This window comes from Sminthopsis crassicaudata, chromosome 3, assembly GCF_048593235.1.
Source record: "Sminthopsis crassicaudata isolate SCR6 chromosome 3, ASM4859323v1, whole genome shotgun sequence".
Lineage (NCBI taxonomy): Eukaryota > Metazoa > Chordata > Mammalia > Dasyuromorphia > Dasyuridae > Sminthopsis > Sminthopsis crassicaudata.
This window is the reverse complement of record NC_133619.1, coordinates 593,983,702-594,001,146: the sequence shown is the minus strand read 5'-3', so window position 1 is coordinate 594,001,146 and position 17,445 is coordinate 593,983,702. Positions and strand designations below refer to the sequence as shown.

Here is a 17,445-nt window from a genome sequence, read left to right as displayed (position 1 = left end):
GGAAAGGAAAGGGAAGAAAAGGGAAAAGGGAAGAGAAGAGGAGGGAAGGGAAGAGGAAAGAAGGGAAGGGAAAGGAAGGAAAGGAAAGGGAAGAAAAGGGAAAAGAAGAGGAAAGAAGGGAAGGGAAAGGAAGAGAAAGGAATAGAGAAAGAAAGGAAATAGGGAAGGAAAGGAAATAGGGAAGGGAAGGGAAGGGAAGGGAAGAGAAAAGAAGGGAAGGGAAGAGAAAGAAAGGGAGGGGAAGGGAAGGAGGAAGGGAAGAGAAGGGAAGGAAAGGACCTAATTTCCCACCAAAGCTCTTCCCATCCTTTCCTAGTCTTTGACCCTCTCTCCCAAGGCCCACTGAGCACCTTGCTATGTGCATAGACCACGGAGCCCAGCAGCTTCCAGGTGCCTCCACGGCGGTCCATGCGCACCATGCGCAGAATCTGCAAGAAGCGCATGCTCCGCAGGGCAGATGTGGCAAAGATGTTCCCCTGGGTACCAGCCGCAATGACAGCCAACGAGGCCACAAACACGATGAAGTCTGAGGTGAGGGAAGAACGTGAGCGGTGTGGGGATCACAAGGGCACTGGGCACAGAGCATCCCCTTATAGGGGCCCCAAACTCCTCAGTCCCACATTTGGGGTCAGAAATCATTGATCACAAATTAGGATCAAGCTGTTAGGGAAAGAGAGGGAGGAGGCTTATAATTAAAATTAGAATCATACCAGGAGCCCCAACCCTGCTAGTTAGCATTACTTTGGGTGAGGATCAGGGAAAGAGTTGGGGGCAAAAGTAAGGATTGTCTGGCATCGTAGCTAGAGGTCAAAATCATGGTTAAGGTCAGGAGTCGAGACTTGGGGCAGGGGTTGGAGATCAGAGCCACCCATTACCAATGACACAGAATGGTTTCCGGGCGAATCGGAAGCGCCCCTGCCAGCCTCTGTAGCGGCAGCAGCAGCCAGCAGACCAGACACGAATGATGTACTCCATGCCGAATACCACAATCATCACAAACTCCTGCAGGGAAGAAAGGGCTTGGTCTAGTTGGAGAGAGGACCTGACCTCTGATCTCTGACCTTGGGGCCAAAGGCTCGTCCCCAACCTGGACGAGTGGTGGTCCATGGAAACAGAGCGGTATCTTCCTCTCAGTCTGAAGGCTCCATGTCCAGAAATTTTAGAAAGACTCAAATTATAGAGTAGAAAGCAGGTCACCCCAAATGATTATCTCCCACCTCAAGAGACCGCTTCCAGACCAGCTTGACTGACTCTCTCTCCCATTCCCGGTCCTCTTTGACTCCCTATCTGGACCTCTTCAGCTTTCCATTTCTGTTATTTCCTTTCCTAGTCCCCTCCCTCACTGCTCAACAGCTTCTGCCCTGCAGGGACCCAGCTCAGAGATTCTGCATTACCAGAGAAAAGTCCCAAGAATCTCCTCCATCAGTCTTCTCTCTTTTTGCCCCCAAACCTCTGTCTGCCTGAGCTTCTTTGCTACAAAGTGGGGATAATAAAAGCCTCTATCTCCCAGAGTTACTGTGTGAGAATCCAATTAGATATTTATAGCGTGCTATATAAATGCTAAGCCATCATTATTATAGAACTAAGGAAACTGAGGCTCAAAGAGGTTATGTGGTTTGTCCAAAATTACACAGCCAGTAAGTCATGATATAAACTCAGTTTCTCTGAGTTTTTCTTTGCACTGTGGTCCCCCTTCCTCCTCCCCATCCACCTCCAACACACACATAACTTCTCTCTAGGCACAGGGCACACTGGAGAATTGTCCTGCAGGGAAGAGGACATCATGGACAGAGACACTTTCCTATTTCCTAAAGAGACAAGTCAGGGTCTGCAGTGGGCCCTGGGATTATTAGAAAATCAAAGCAAACCAAGCTCCCTTCAGAGGGGACCATAGTATCTAGAACCAGAAGGGGTGTCTCAAGATTATCTAATTCAATTCTCTCATTTTCCAGATGAATAAACGGGGGCCCAGAGGCATTAGGCTCAGGTTAAAACTCAGATCTCGTGAATCTAAATTCAACCACCACGCCATGGCTCCCACGTCCCAATGTGATGTCGGGAAGGAGAGAGGGACAGAGCACCTCATAACAGGCCCTGGCAAGCTCCTGGAGAGTGAGTGCCAGTGACAGCCACCCTACTCCAGCTACATTTATCACAACTCACACCCCTGGCTGCAGACTCGGCCAGGTTGGGAGGAATTTTCCACAGAACCCGATGCCCAGGGATAAAGCCATCTCCCACCACCAGCTGATGCCTCAGGACGTCCCCCTGAACCACAGTCCTGGCCCTTCCTGTCGGGTCCCAATGTACTTACCAAAATGAGTAGACATTCATTGGCAAGCTCCTGGTGCTCCTGAATGGTGGACAGCACTGACAACACCAGGCAGCTAAAGACCAGCAAGAATCTGAAAGGACAGCAGGAGAGTCCACTGCATGGCCGAAGGGCACTCAAGGGCTGACCAGGGGAGGGGGAAGAAAGGGGCTGGGAAGGGGAGGAGCAGCAAATGAGGCTAAGAATGCTGGGGCCACCCAGACCCTGTCAGCAATGGGGACCCCCAAGAGATCTTCAGGATGGAGCATGGAGGAGCAGAAGCCTTGACTCCCCATCCCACTGCCTCTCTGGAAGCAGGAAGGTCTGGTTCAAGGTCGGACACAGATTTTCTGCAATTCAGCTCAATTGGATTCAGCCGTTATGAAGCACTTAGGTAGAAGGCGCAAAGCTGGGCGACAACAGGGGAAACAGCTCCTGCTCTCAAGGAGCTTCTATTCTACTGGGAGGGGGGAAGAGAAGCACTGGGATGAGTGCACATATAATATACACAAAGCTGTACGCAATGTAATCTTCAGAGAGACAGGGCCTCAACCACTGGGGTAGGAGGAAGAGATGAGGAAAGGCCTTCCATAGGAGAGACCTCCCGAACTATGCTTCCAAGGAAGCGAAGAGGGAGGGGAGAAGCGGGACCACCTTCCAGCACAGAGGCCGGAGATGGGACCCTCATACAGAGGGATTAGCTAATGGCTATTTGGCTGCATGGAAGGCACGTGAAAATAACTTACTGAAACAAGACAAAATGGCGACCAGGTATTAGGACTTTAAAAGCCACGTGGATTCCTTCTGATCATCTTGTATTTTCTCAAACCATGGACACTAATATATCACTACTAGTCTGTGGGTCTCTGAAAACTATTCTGACCTTAGAAAGGGTCCTCACTCAACTGAGCAGCAAAGGGATGGGGGAACTAAGAAAATCTCCATTCTCACCTTTCCGTCAGTTTTAAAGGAAGAGATAGCCTTTCCCACTGCTAAGGCCAGCCCCAATACCTGACTCTTAATTCCATCTCCTCCTGTATTCTCTGAAACTTCTCCCCTTCAATCATTTATCTTCCTTTATCTTTTTTTCTTTTCTATAACATATTTATTTCCTCAGAAACAAGCTTTAAAATCTTAAGACCAAGAAAAGAATGAATGAAAAATGTTTAAGTGCTTACCACATGCCAAAGAGCAAGCTACAATGGATAGAGTGCCAGTCCTGGAGTCAGGAAGATTCATCTTCCTGAAATCAAATTAGCCTTAGACACTAATTGTGCGACCCTGGGCAAGTCATTTAACCCTGTTTGCCTCTGTTTCCTCATCTGTAAAATAAGTTGGAGAAGGAAATGGCAAACCACTTCAGTATCTTTGCCAAGGAAACCCAAATGGAAGTCAATGGAGTCAGGCACAATTGAACAATGACTCAACAACTAGGCCCTGTTCTAAACACTGGGGAGACAATACCAAAGAGAGACAGACGGTCCTTGTCCTCAAGAAGCTTACATTCAATAGGATTGTAACAACAATGACAAAAAAGAATGAACTCCTACCTTAATTTTTAAAAACATGGTCAACCTACAAAAAGGCATTTTGGAAAAGCCAATAAAATCAAATAGTAAGAGTATTTCATTTGCATAGATATTTATCCCAAATGAAATGATAGCTTATGTCAGTGAATACACTCAATAGCATGGTCCCCTAACTCAAGACAGGAAAGGATGAAGACAAAAATGAGATTTTGCTAGGAAAATCTGGGTAGGGAAACCCAGGGTATCAAAGAACTCCCTTTCCCTTTCATCTTTAATCCCTCATTATCCATCAGGTCCTTCCTTGCAATCTTCCAACATGCCCAGAACTTCCCAGGCCAGTCCATTTCTTCACACTATCGCAGGGTCACACAGCTAGGAAGTGTCTGAGGCCAGATTTGAACTCAGGTCCTCTTTACTTCAGGGCTGGTACTCTATCCCCTTCACTACCTAGCTGCTCCTGACACTATCACTCTTAACTGAACTTCCTATTTCCAGCCAATCTCTTTAAAAAAAAAAAAAAAAAAAAAAAAAAAAAAAAAAAAAAAAGACATCTGTACTCACTGCTCTCACTTTCTCACTTCCCAGAACTTCCCAGTTCTCACTTGTTCCCTTGTTCCCATTTAACTGATTATTCCCTCCTCTTGCACACTCTCTGACCCTGCTCCTTCTGCTTCTCCTACATATCTGACACTACCCGGTGTCCTTTGCAGCTTCCCCCTATATATAAATGAGTCCTGGGCTGTCTTCTATTCCCTCTTTACATTATCTTTCATGGATTCTCTAAGGGATAGCTCCAGTCTCCCCTGAGCTCCATTCACCAAACTCCCTGCTGGAAACACCCTTCCTCCTAATGTCCCCACTTCTCTCTGAGGCCCTTTGGATTTGCAAAGTCATCCTCCAGTCCTCATCCTCCACCACGAGTCTTGGTGACCCCATCTCTCATGTTTTAATGACAGGCCATGATTCCAGAGGATCACTGATGGCACATGCTACCCCCTCCTCACAGGTGAGAGATGATGCATTCAGAGTGCAGGGTGAAGTGGGCATTTGGGGATCTGACTTATTCAGGAATTTGTTTTGTTTGACTGTGCATATTTGCAAAGTCAAATTGGTTATGCGTTGTTTTTCTTTTTTGCCTCCAATGGGAATGGCAGCTGGGAAGTTGGAAGAGAGAAAATAGATTTTTATTCACTAGAAAAAAAAAAGTCTCTCACATTTTCTTTCTCTTGTTCATTCACATGCCAATTGCTTAGACTGGACCCTCATCACCTCTTAGCTGGGTTATTGCAGTTAGTCATCTAATAGAACTCCCTGCAACCAGTCTTTCCCCTCCTCTCAGCCATCTTCCACACAGTTGCCAAATTGATATTTCTCAAATTGTGACCATCACACTGCTGTTCAAGGAACTGCAGAGGCTCCCTGTTACCTATAGGATCAAATGCAAATTCCTTTCTGCCTCTTAGAACCCCCAGCCACCTTCAAGCCTCACTTCAGATGTCCCTGCCTATACAAGGTCTTTCCTAAGTAGCAGAAGATCTTGCTGTAGTAGAAGATGAAATCTTCTACAAATATTGTCTTCTCTACTTAGAATATGAGCTCCCAGAAAGTAGGGACTGTGACATATAAAAAGTTTAAGAGGCATAACTTCTGGGTAATCATTCACTTTGTTAATTATGGCTAGCGAGTAATTAATAAAAGAATGGTCATCTGGCTGTCTTTTGTGAACCAAAAATGGATCATGGTGGCCTATTAATGCTCAGCTGCTCTTGGAAGAGTGATTGTTCACAACAGATAGTAATCAACTCTGATTGCTTAACAGTTAATGAGAAAAATAATAATTAATAAAAGGGTTAATTACCCAGAATGTATGTCTTTTCAAACTTTTCATACTTCATAGGACTGTCTGTCTGCTTTTGTATTTGTAGCCCCAGTGCTTGGCACATAGAACTTAATAAGTGTCCATTTAATGTCCTTTCCCCAATTATTATATTGTATGTATATACATATAAAATGCAATATATAAAACTTCTCAAATATATATAATATATATGAGTGTATACACACATATAAACATACATATACATGCACACACAGCTATATGAAAATATGTATACTTATACATGCGTGTATATGTTTACATAGAATAAATAATTATCTGTGTACATACTGTGTCCTTCCCCACTACCCAGGAGAAAGGAAACATCTAGAGAACAGGATCCATTCCTTTCTGTCTTTGTATCCCCAATGCCTAACATAGTCAACTTCAGGAGTATTTGTTAGGAACCTATTATGTACCAGGCACTGTGTCAACTACTGGAGATACAAAGAAAAGCAAAAAAAAAAAAAATTCTGTTCTCAAGGAGTTCACTGTCCAGTGTGAGAGAAGCACAATACCTTAGCACACAGTAGGTGCTCAATTTATACTTGCTGAACAGAGAGCAGGTTGAGAACCCATCTCTCCAAGTCAACAATAGCTATTCTCCTCCAAGAGATTTCATAAATCTAGAGGTGGAAAAGGCCATCTAAATCAACCCCTCCATTTTGCAGATGAAGAAACTGAGGCTGGGGAAAGTGAAGTGGAATTTGAACCCAAGTCCTCTGAACTAGAATCAGTCTGCTTTCCATTGTCCCATGTTGCCTCCCCTTAGAAGAAAGCAAGACTCCAAAAAGGCCCTCTCAGTGTATGTGAAGGATGCGTTTAAGATCACCACAGGAGGCTGTTACTTTGGGAAAGTCATTTGGGTTCTGAAAGTCCCCTACATATTGTGTATTTCCTAACTGAGTAAAGCCTCCTCCAACAGAAAGTCTATCCTGATCATCCCGCCTCTGATGTCAGAGAACTTTGTCTATTCATAGGATTCAGTCCTGAAAGTGACGCAGAATCCTTAACTTCGAGCTGGCAAGGATCCCCAGGCTGTCTGGTCCCACCTGTACCTGAAGTGGAATTTTCTCTGTAATATTCCTCCAAAATGGGCACCCAGACGAAGGAGAATCTCACTCCTCCAGAGGCAGCTTATCCCACTCTGAAATAACTCTCAGTGTTAGGGAGCCTCTTTACAACAGAACAAAGGATAGCAGAGCTAAGAGCACCTTAGAGCTAACGTAGAGCTAAAAAGGACCTGGGCTCGTAGAATGTCAAAGATGAGAGGAACTTTGGGACACAGAAAGTCGGAGATGAAATAATAGTAATGATTGACATTTCTAGGTGGAAATTTAGGTCCAGTGGGAAGTGACTGCTTAAGGTCACACAGATAGTAAGTCAGGGGGATGGGGTGATTAGGATGCAAGGTGCTTGCATAGGTCATAGTTCCCCCTGCACCTACAAGTCTGGAAGAGACTGATGGTCCCCCAGTCATTTTATTATGAATTTATTATGAATGAATGAATGAATAAATGAATGAACACATGAGGCTGGGTTCCTCCCCCCACCCACCCAGAGTTCCTCCTGGCCTGCCCTCACCAGTGCTGACACAGAGAAAACTGGAGCAGGAGCAGGAGCCGGCTCAGCTAAGCTGGTCCTTCAATAATTAACCAGCTGTCCTGCGGCTCCACTCAGCTCATTCTCAGGACAGAAAAGGAAGAGACTGGGCACACGTGGGAATACAAGAACTCCGAGCTGTAAGGACCACCCCCTCTGGGACCCAGATAGCTAACCCTAAATGCAAAGCTGCCTCCAGATGTATTCCTGGAAGGACTGGGACAAAAAGAGGGGACAGGAACCTTAGATGTTACTCATTTAACAAAGAAGGAAACTGAGTTTCAGAGAGGGATAGGGGTTTAGTCAAGGTCACACAGTGAGTCAGTGGAGAACCTGGGACCCAGACTGAGGTTTCTTGCCTCTTACTCCATTGCTTCCTACCATCTCCTTTTACCCAAAGAGGACAACTCAGAGCCCCAGATTCCCAGTCTGGAATTTATCTCATTCCCTGACCTTCCCATCACTTTACAACTGGTCCTGGTCATCCCTTAAACTCCCCCCACCCCCAGACTCATTCACATCATTCCACAACTCTAACTGCAATCTCCTTTGGACATTTATTTAAGCAAATACTATTTAAGCACTCAGCCCAGAGTGGGAAAAGGGGGAAGGGGAAGCTTTCTACTTCCTTTCTAGAAGACAGTGTAGGATGTGGTGCTGGAGGACCCGACAATTCCCCCTGTGAGCTTGGGCAAATTCCTCATTGTCCTTATCGAGCAAATAAGGAGGTTGAATGCTTCCAATTATTGCTCTGTACTCCTAGGGTTATGTCCATGCAAGACATGGGCTGGATTTGGAGCTGAAGGATATAAGATGAAATCTGGACTCTGTCTCCTATCATGTGTTTGAATTTGGGCAAGTCACTTCTCCTAATCAGGTTTTAATTTCCTCATCCGTAAAAATAAGAGAGTTTCAGTGATGAAGTGGATGGCATCTTGGAATCAGCAAGGCTCACCTTTCTGAATTCAAATGCAACCTCAGACACTTCCTAGTTATGTCACATAACTCTGTTTGCCTCAGTTCCTCATCTGCCAAATGAGCTGGAGAAAGAAATAGTGAATAGTGATACTCCAGTATCTCTATCAAGAAAACTCCAAATGAGTCATAAAGAGCAGGATATAAAGGAAATAACTCAAAGCCTGTGACACATGACCCTGAGAATATATTCATCAGTAACCACTATGGAAATTATAAAATAAATAAATGAAGATGGAAATAATGAGGTATTTGGGTCAGATGGGGGGTCCCAAAAATCTTGGACTACACTAGCCTGCACTCAGATTTTTGGGACATTTTTATAGTAGTCTGCAAAATACTCTATACACATTTTCTCATTTGAGTCCCATTTCTTGGAGAACCAGTTATTAAATTTTCAGTGTAAACATTTATGTCTTGGAGGTCAGCAAATGCTACAAATAGTTTTTTTTTTTCCTTTTTGTTATTGTTAATTATCTACACTTAAGAGAGTAATAGGGAAAGTGTTAATAATAATATAGGGTAAACTTAAAAGTGTGTCCTGCAACTGGTTTTAAGCATTATTAGCACACCTTGCATACAAGGTACATCCTGTAGGAATTATCTTCATTTTACAAATGAGGAAATTGGGACACAGAGAAACAGAGTCAGGAGAGACCTGGGTTTAAGTCCCACGTCTGATGCTTATTGGCTCTGTGCCTAAGTTCATTTCTCTACTATAGGACACAGAAGTTTCCTTAGTTAGAATTGGTTGTATAGAGACACAGTCATGACTCTGTTTTAGCCTCTGCTTCCCTCATAGGCTGCTGGCTCTAACCATGTGATCTCAGTTAAATGCCTTCGTTTAAAAAAAAAAAAGTTTTTCCCCAATTAAAATGTCTTCATTTTATTGGGCCTCAACTTCCCCATATTTATAGTGGTCCAAAGTCCCTTCCAATTTCAATAGTCTATTTCAAAGGTTCTAATTCTGAGTTACCTTCCTTAATATTTATTTGATTTTAGGTCAGTCATTTTCTCACTTCTGTACCTTCTTATCCATAAAGTGAGCAGTCTTTCATGTCCCTTCAGTCACTGGTTCTCAGTCAGCCTGCCACCCCAGTGGGCACCATGCACAGAGGATGCTTGCTCCCTGCAGCTATTTGGTAGTTGCTGGGGGCAACCACACTCCTGCACCTGGGCAGCTAGCCAGCAGCAGGGACTAGCTGAAATAACAGGTCAGGGGCGTGGGAGGGAGCAGGGGATGGTCCTCTGGGAAAGCTTAGCCTTCCCCAACCTAGGGTTAGGGTGGGGATATCTCCTCTGTTCAGCAAAGGAAGGTGAAAGGGTTGAGACAGAGTTCCCATAGGAAAGCATCATCCATCCCTAGGAGGGTGGCAGAAATCCTATTGCTCTCTCCTTACAACTTTCTCCTTAAGTCATTGTTCAGTCAAGAAAGGGGAATCTCAGAGATTAGGCAGTCTAGCATTCATAGGAGGACTAGGAGTGGAGGAAGGGGAACCAAGTCCTAGGATAACCCATGCCTTTCATTCTATAACCATCAGAGGATCTGGATTCAAATCTTGTCTCAGAATTCATCCTTTGTGGGACAGCATCTCCTCTCATTCTGTACCCATCATCTCCCAACTGAACTATATATATACTGCACTAGCTGAGTAAAAAAAAAACCCAAAACTTTGAAGTACTATCTTCACATCTATTAGATTGGCTAAGGTGACAGAAAAAGAAAATAATAAATGTTGGAAGGGGTGTGGAAAAGTGGAACACTAATGCAGTGTTGGTGGAGTTGTAAACTGATCCAACCACTCTGGAGAGCAATTTGGAACTGTACCCAAAAGGCTATCAAAGTGTGTATATCCTTTGATCCAGCAGTAACACTATTATCTGCATCTCAAAAAGATCATTAAAAAAGGGGACTCACAAAAATATTTATAGCAGCTCTTTTTGTGGCAGCAAAGAATTGGAAATTGAGGGGATGCCATCAGTTGAGGAATGGCTGAACAAGTTATAGTATATAAATGTAATGGAATACTAATGTTCTATAAGGAATGGTGAGCAGGCAGATTTCAGAAAAGCCTGGAAAGAATTACATGAATTGATGCTAAATGAAGTGAGCAGAACCAGGAGATCATTATACACAGTAACGAAACATTATGTGATGATCAACTATGATAGATTTAGCACTTCTCAGCAATGCAGTGATCCAAGACAATTCCAAAAGACTTATGTTGGAAAATGTCATCAAAATCCAGGGAAAGAGCTATGGAGTCTGAATGCAGATTGAAGAATACTATTTTCACTTTTTGTTGTTGCTTTTTCTTTCTTTTGCTTTTTCCCCTCTTGTTCTGATTCTTCTTTCACGACATGACTAATGAAGAAATATGTTTAAAATGATTATACATGTAGAACCTATATCAAAATCCTTGCTGTCTGAGGAAGGAAAAAGGAAAAAAAGGAGGCAGAAAAACTTAGAACTCAAAATCTTACAAAAATGAATGTTGAAAATGATCTTTACAAGTAATTGGGAAAAATTAAAATACTATAAGTACAAAAAAATAAGTAAAATATACAGCACTAACTGCTAGAGGACCCACCTACCATAAATCTCTTCCCACTCTGGTCCAACCCCCACTCAGCCCCCAAAGTGATCTTCTTAAAGCACAGATCTGAACGTGGCACTTTCTTTCTCAATAAATTCCAGTGACTCCCCCAGTCACTTCCAGGATCGAAAACAAAATCCTTTATTTGGTATTCAAAGCTCTTCCTGATCCATCCCTGCTTCCCAAGTATCCAGTCTTCTAATCTAATCTAATATTCTAATTCTAATATTATCTAATACTCTAATCTTATTATCTAATTAATAATAATCTAATACCCCCTTTCCTTATTCTCTGATCCAAGCCAGCCTCTTGGTTGTTCCTTGAACAAGACCCTTCATCTCCTGCCTCTGCCATTTTCTCTCACTGTCCCCCCCCCCCCCATGCTTGAAATGCTCTCCCTCCCTATCTTTGCCTCCTAACTTCTACAAGCCTTTCCCATCCTCTTCTAGTGACTTCACTCTATTGATTATCTTCTATTTATCCTCTCTATAGCTTATTTATATACTTGTTCCCATGTAGCTCCCCCATTAGACTGTAAGTTCCTTGAGACTAGGGACTGGGTTTTGTTTTTGTTTTTTGGTATCTCCAGTGCTTAGCCCAGTGCCTGGCAAATACTAGGTGCTTAATAAATGCTTATTGACTAACTGATCTTGGACAAAACATTAAATCTTCCTGGATCTCAGTTTGCTCTTCTGTATAAGGAAAGCTTTGGATTATATAGCCTCTGAGGTCTCCTCCAAATCCTGAGCTATGGTTCTATGATCTTTCATACCACAGATTGGTTTAATTTATTTGACTCTATTTATTGGGTCAGATGACAATACTTAAAATAACAACTCCTGTTTCTATGGTACTTTTTGGTTCACAGAACACTTTCCTTTTAAGAGTCCTAGGAGTTAGGGAGAGCAAACAACGTGATCATTCCCATTTTACAGATGGATAAACTGATCTAGTGAGAGGAAGTAGCTTGGCTGAAGCTATTTGTCTAGTGAATGGCAGAGCTTCTGCCTCGTTGGGCTCCAGGATCCTTCCTCTCTCTAAGCTGGTCCCCTCTGAGTGTATGCAAGCTCTGCCCCTTCTCTGGCTACTTGCTCTGATTTGTGCGTCTACAAGCAGGTTGCTCCCCCATTGAGTGGGGGTCTGTTTCAGAAGGCAGCACTCAGGCTGGGCTGGGGGGTAACGCAGGTCCCAGGATCCCCCTTCAGGCATCTTTTCTTGTTTGTCCCTGTATCTTCTACTCTTCTCTGACTGTATGTGTCTGTGTGCGTCTCTCTCCAAGAATCCTGGCTGCTGGGGCCGGGAGGAGACGTTTCCCCTGATCCAGCGATTCTAAATATGGCAAACGGAGCTGCAGCACGTGACCAACCTTCTCCCTTCCTCCCCCCTCCCACTTGCTGGGCATCTGTCAGCGTCACTGACGGACACTGCAGAGCCTGGCCCCTGGGGGGCTCCTTCCTGAAAGAGGGAAAGAGGAAGAGCCCTCAGGTTATCACTGGGTGTAGTCCCCCTGTCCTGCCCCCCAGCTCCCCAAAACAAGAGGGCCTGGCTGGGTGTAGCCATAGGACCCAACCTCTGAGTCACTCCAGCCACTAAATCCCAACATCTCCCTCTCCCAACCTCATCCAGTCCCTCACACTCTCTCCCCTGGACTCCTTTTTCAACCTTCCAAGAGGTTTCCTTGTTCCAATTACACCTCTTCCCATCCATTCTAGCCCCAGTAATGAGCCCTAAGGCCCAGCTCTAACAATGTCACTCAGAAACTTCCCATGGCTCCCTATTACCCACAACTCAAAGTCCACTCTCCTTAACTTAGCAATTGAGGTCCTCCTCAGTCCTGTCCTTACCTTCCCCCACCCCAATAATTCCACAGGAAGCAATGTTGTTACCTCTCCATGCCTTCATCCAACTGGGAAGTACTTGGTGAGAAAGAGCATCTATCCCTGTCTCCCTTCCTCTTCCTTCCCCCATAATACATTAATAACCAGAGTAAGATGATTCAAACTGAAGATGATTCAAGGAGAACATAGTTACTGTCTTCTACTATCTGATGAGTTGTCACAGGGAAAAGACATCATAAGTGCTCTGCTTTGCCTCAGACAGTAGAACTTTGGGCAAAGTTCCTTCCTTCCCTTGTCCTCATTTTTTTCTCTGTAAAATGAGGAGCTGGAATCTGATTTTATTTCCACAGACATATTTTAAGCACATAGTATTTGCCAAGCATTGTTCTCGGAGCTGAGGATCCAAAGATAAAATATCAGTCCCTGCTCTCGATGAGCTTACAGTCTACTGAAGGGAATCTAACATGTGGATAAGTAAGCAGAGGCAAAGTCATTTCAAGAGGAAGAGAGTCAGGAAGGAGGTGGAAGTGGGGGGAGGGAGTGTGGAGGATCAGGAAAGGCCTAAAGTTTGGGATAGATCCCAGAAATTGTGCTTTGAAAGAAGGCAGTCTTGTCTTCTCAATAAGGGGGAATGGAGAAGGAGAAAGGGAGAGAATTTGGAACTCAAAATTTCAAAAAATGAATATTAAACATTGTCTTTACATTTTACTAGGGAAAGTAAAAAATAAAAAAGAAGAAAAAGGAAAAAAGTCAGTAATTTTACTAGGCAGAAGAGAGGAGAGTCTCTATTCTAGCTCTAACATTCTAAGAACCAATCATTCTATGAATTAAAACCAATGAGGGTAGAGTCGGAGAGAAGGTGAAGGATATTTCAGCTCCATATAAGAAAAAAAGAGCTATCTTACTTTGGAATAGACTAACTCTGGAGGTAGTGAACTCTCAGTGGGAGAAGTGTTCAAATAAAAGAAAAAAGGAGGCTATAGCGGAAGTTTCCACACTGGATAGGAGGCTGGACTAGATACCCTTTGAGGTCCCTTCCAGCTCTGAGACTATGATTACAAAATTCCCATGACTTTAGCACTTTCTAGGAGGTACCTGGTACAATAAGGAATATTCTAGGCAAGTTATCTGTAACTTTAATTTGCCTCAAGAGATCTGGACAGGGAAAGAGTGGTGGCCATTCTCTGTGTCAGGGACTGCCAGTAAGTTCTTTAAGGAGCTAGATGGCCTCATGGAACCAAGATCCCAAAGAATGTACCAATAAAAAGTCTATAGAGTTGTATTAAGTAGTGAGACTGACAATTTTGTACAGTTCTGTCTCACTTAAATCCAATCCAAGTCAAGACATTATCTTGTGATGTTATTGACTCAGGAAGAAAAACACCACATGGTTCATAGGCCCATAGGAAAAAAGATTTAGAGCTAAAAAGGACCTTAAAGACAATTCAGACCAGTTCCAATGATCTTGTGATGAAGAGAGCCCTCTACATCCTGAGAGAAAACTGTGGGAACTGAGTGTGGACCACAACATAGCGTTTTCACTCTTTTTGATGTTGTTTGCTTGCATTTTATTTTCTTTCTTATTTTTTTTTCTTTTTGATTTGATTTTTCTTGTGCAGCAAGATCATTGTATAAATATGTATACATATATTGGACTTAACATATATTTTTTACCATATTTAAAATATATTGGATTACTTGCTATCTAGGAGAGGGAATGAGAAAGGGGGAAATTGGAACACAGAGTTTTGCAAGGGTTAATGTCAAAAAATTATCCATGCATATCTTTTGAAAAATTAAAAAGTTTTAATTTAAAAAATTAAAATAATAAAATAAAAGGGACATCAGAAGCCATGAATTACACCAGCACACATTTAAAGATGAAAAAACTGAGACTCAGGAACAGCTAGATAGTATGGTGAATAGAGTAATGGTTGAGTAATCAGGAGGACCTGAGTTCAATTATGGTTTCAGATTTTCTCACAAAAGAAAGAGAGGAGAGAGGAAAGAGAGAAAGAGAGGGGGGAGGGGGAGAGAGAGAAAGAGAGAGGGGGGAGAAAGAGAGAGAGAGAGAGAGAGAGAGAGAGAGACAGAGAGAGAGAGAGAGACAGAGAGACAGAGAGAGAGACAAAGACAGAGAGACAGAGACAGAGAGACAGAGACAGAGACAGAGAGACAGAGAGAGACAGAGACAGAGAGACGGAGACAGAGAGACAGAGAGAGACAGACAGAGAGAGAGAGAGAGAGAGAGAGAGAGAGAGAGAGAGAGAGAGAGAGAGAGAGAAGCTAAGAACGAGAGAGGTTAAGAAATTTGCCAAATTTAAACATTGACAAGCTTAGCAGATGGAGAAAACAGCCAGAATCATAATAGGAATGGAGACCAAACTACATGAGAATATTGGAATGAATTAGAAATACTTAGCCTGGAGAAGAGAAAAGGGGCATTTTCACTGTCTTTGAGTATCGAAAGACTGGTGTGGATGGCTTTGGTTTTGTTCTAGAAAACAGAGTTTTGACAATGGGTGGAATGTGTAGGGAGCCAGATTTAGAGTCAGTGAAAAGGAAAATTTCCTAATAAGATCTGCTGTTTTTCAGTTATCTCTAACTCTTTGTCATCGGGGTTTTCTTGGCAGAGACAGTGAAGTGGTTTGCCATTTCCTTCTCTTGCTCATTTTACAAATGAATAACTGACGCAAACAGGATTAAGTGACCAGCCCAGAGTCACACAGTTACTCAGTGTCAGAGGCCAGATCTGAACTCAGGAGATGAGTTTTTTGACTTCAGGCAGTACTGAAGTCAGAAGCAATAGGGCTCAGAATAGAGCAGTAATGCTCTATTCACTTGCCACCTTCCTAATAAGAGCTGTGCAACAACTTGACTTTTATGAAAATGTTTTGCAAAACATAACTTCACATGTGATTTATTAACTGTGGGTGGGGATAAGGGACAGAATCTGAAACTCAAAAATTTTAAAAACAAATATAAAATTTTTAATGTAATGGGGAAAAACCATTAAGTAAACAAATAACACACACACACACACACACACACACATACACACACACACACACACACACACACACACACACACACACACACACACAAGAGCTGTGCAAAAGTGAAATGGCCTGCCTTGGGAAGTAGTGACTTGTCTAAAATTTCAGTTCTTTAAGTGAAGGCTAAATGACATTTTGAAGATGCTATTGAAGGGTTTCCTACTCAGTTAAGGATTGAACTAAGTGCCAGCAGACATCCCTTCCACTTCTGGAACTGATGGTCTAGAATAAAAAGGCAGAAAAGCTTGCTAGACAGGGCAAAAGTAGTAACAGGAAGTGGACTAAGGCCACAGGTGAAAGTGAAAAGCATCTTCCTGTTGTGGTAATGGACCCAAAAAATATAGAGTGTGGTCTGGTACAGTTTGGATGTAAAAAGCATGCTCAAGGGCATGCTTCTTGTTGTCTGAGCAGGTCTGAGAGCTTTGAGTGAATGGAGGTTTGGAGTCTGGGGACCATGGAAGGCCTATTCAAATTAGAAACCTAGATACCAGCTGAAGAAGGTGATGGGGAAACACCAACATTTTGGAATCCCTGAGAGATCTCCCACAAACAACTGGAACCAAACCTCAGCAAACATCTAGAAACTAAGCTTAACAAAAACCCAAAACCAAAGCCTAATGGCAATCTGGAACCAAATCCCTATAAATGTCTATAATCAAGACCCAACGATGAACTTAGCAAAGACTTAGAATTTAAAATCAGCTAATTACCTAAATCCTAAAATGTTGCTATAACTCCAGAATCCAAGGCCAGCAAAATCCCTAAAACCTTCAAAGATCTAGACTTAAAATTCCAACAAAGACCCTAGAACTCAAATTCTTGCATAGACTCATTAGGTGCATAAACTATTCATGCAAATATTTTATTAGAAGCCTAATAAAGATCTAGAACCCAAGACTATCAGAGATGCAGAATACAAACACAACAAAAACCTGGAACCGAATATAGCAAAAGCCCAGAATCCAAAACCATCAAATACCTAAAACCTAACCCAGGAAATACTTAGAACCCAAACCCAGAAAAGACCTAGAACCCAAACCCAGAGTCCTATTGCTAATATCATGAAGAATCAATGCTCCAAGTGGAAGGAGAGTTAGGAGCTCTAAAACACTAGAAGTAAACATAAGCAAAACCCACTCTATACTGGAAGCCTCACGACTCAATGTTATGCCTGGGATTCTGATAGCTCTGCACTTTCTGCTGTCCCATATGGGGGGATCTCAGTAAGTTTTCACCCCTGTAGAATTGCTCTACCTTGGAGAAACTGTAGGCCCCAGTGTCATATCTAGACTCCCAGGTAAGTGAACTGCACTGGAGAAGAGAAAGAGGGCATTTCCACTGTCTTCAAGTATTTGAAAGGCTGTCATAGGAAAGCCAGATATGTGAATGGGCCAGGCACTTTCCATCTCTTCTCTGTATACTTAATTTCTTTTCATTCCAGGTCGTAGTTCAAGTGCCAATTCCTATGGGAAGTCCTCTCAGATTTACCCCATGCTCCTTTTCTCCAACCTTATTTTCTTCACCTCAAAATAGCTCCCTGAAAGCCCTCAGTTCTGCACCTATGATTTCCTCCAAATTGGGAGTATGGATGGCTCTTTTAATAATGATCATGATCACACTATGATCCTCACATGACAGAGATAGAAAAGGAATCATTCTCC

At 43.0% G+C, this 17,445-nt stretch overlaps 1 protein-coding gene across 2 annotated transcripts in view; it reads right to left on the bottom strand.

Moving 5' to 3' along the window:
- KCNQ4 (potassium voltage-gated channel subfamily Q member 4) overlaps positions 1–17,445 on the bottom strand; it is a 73,750-nt gene that overhangs the window by 24,135 nt on the left and 32,170 nt on the right. For both annotated transcript variants that reach the window (XM_074305258.1, XM_074305259.1), the window contains exons 2-4: positions 2,315–2,405; positions 876–1,002; positions 351–526 (exon numbers count right to left, since the gene is read on the bottom strand). In XM_074305258.1, the coding sequence (XP_074161359.1) occupies positions 351–526; positions 876–1,002; positions 2,315–2,405 (394 nt within the window). The remainder of the gene's footprint in view (positions 1–350; positions 527–875; positions 1,003–2,314; positions 2,406–17,445) is intronic.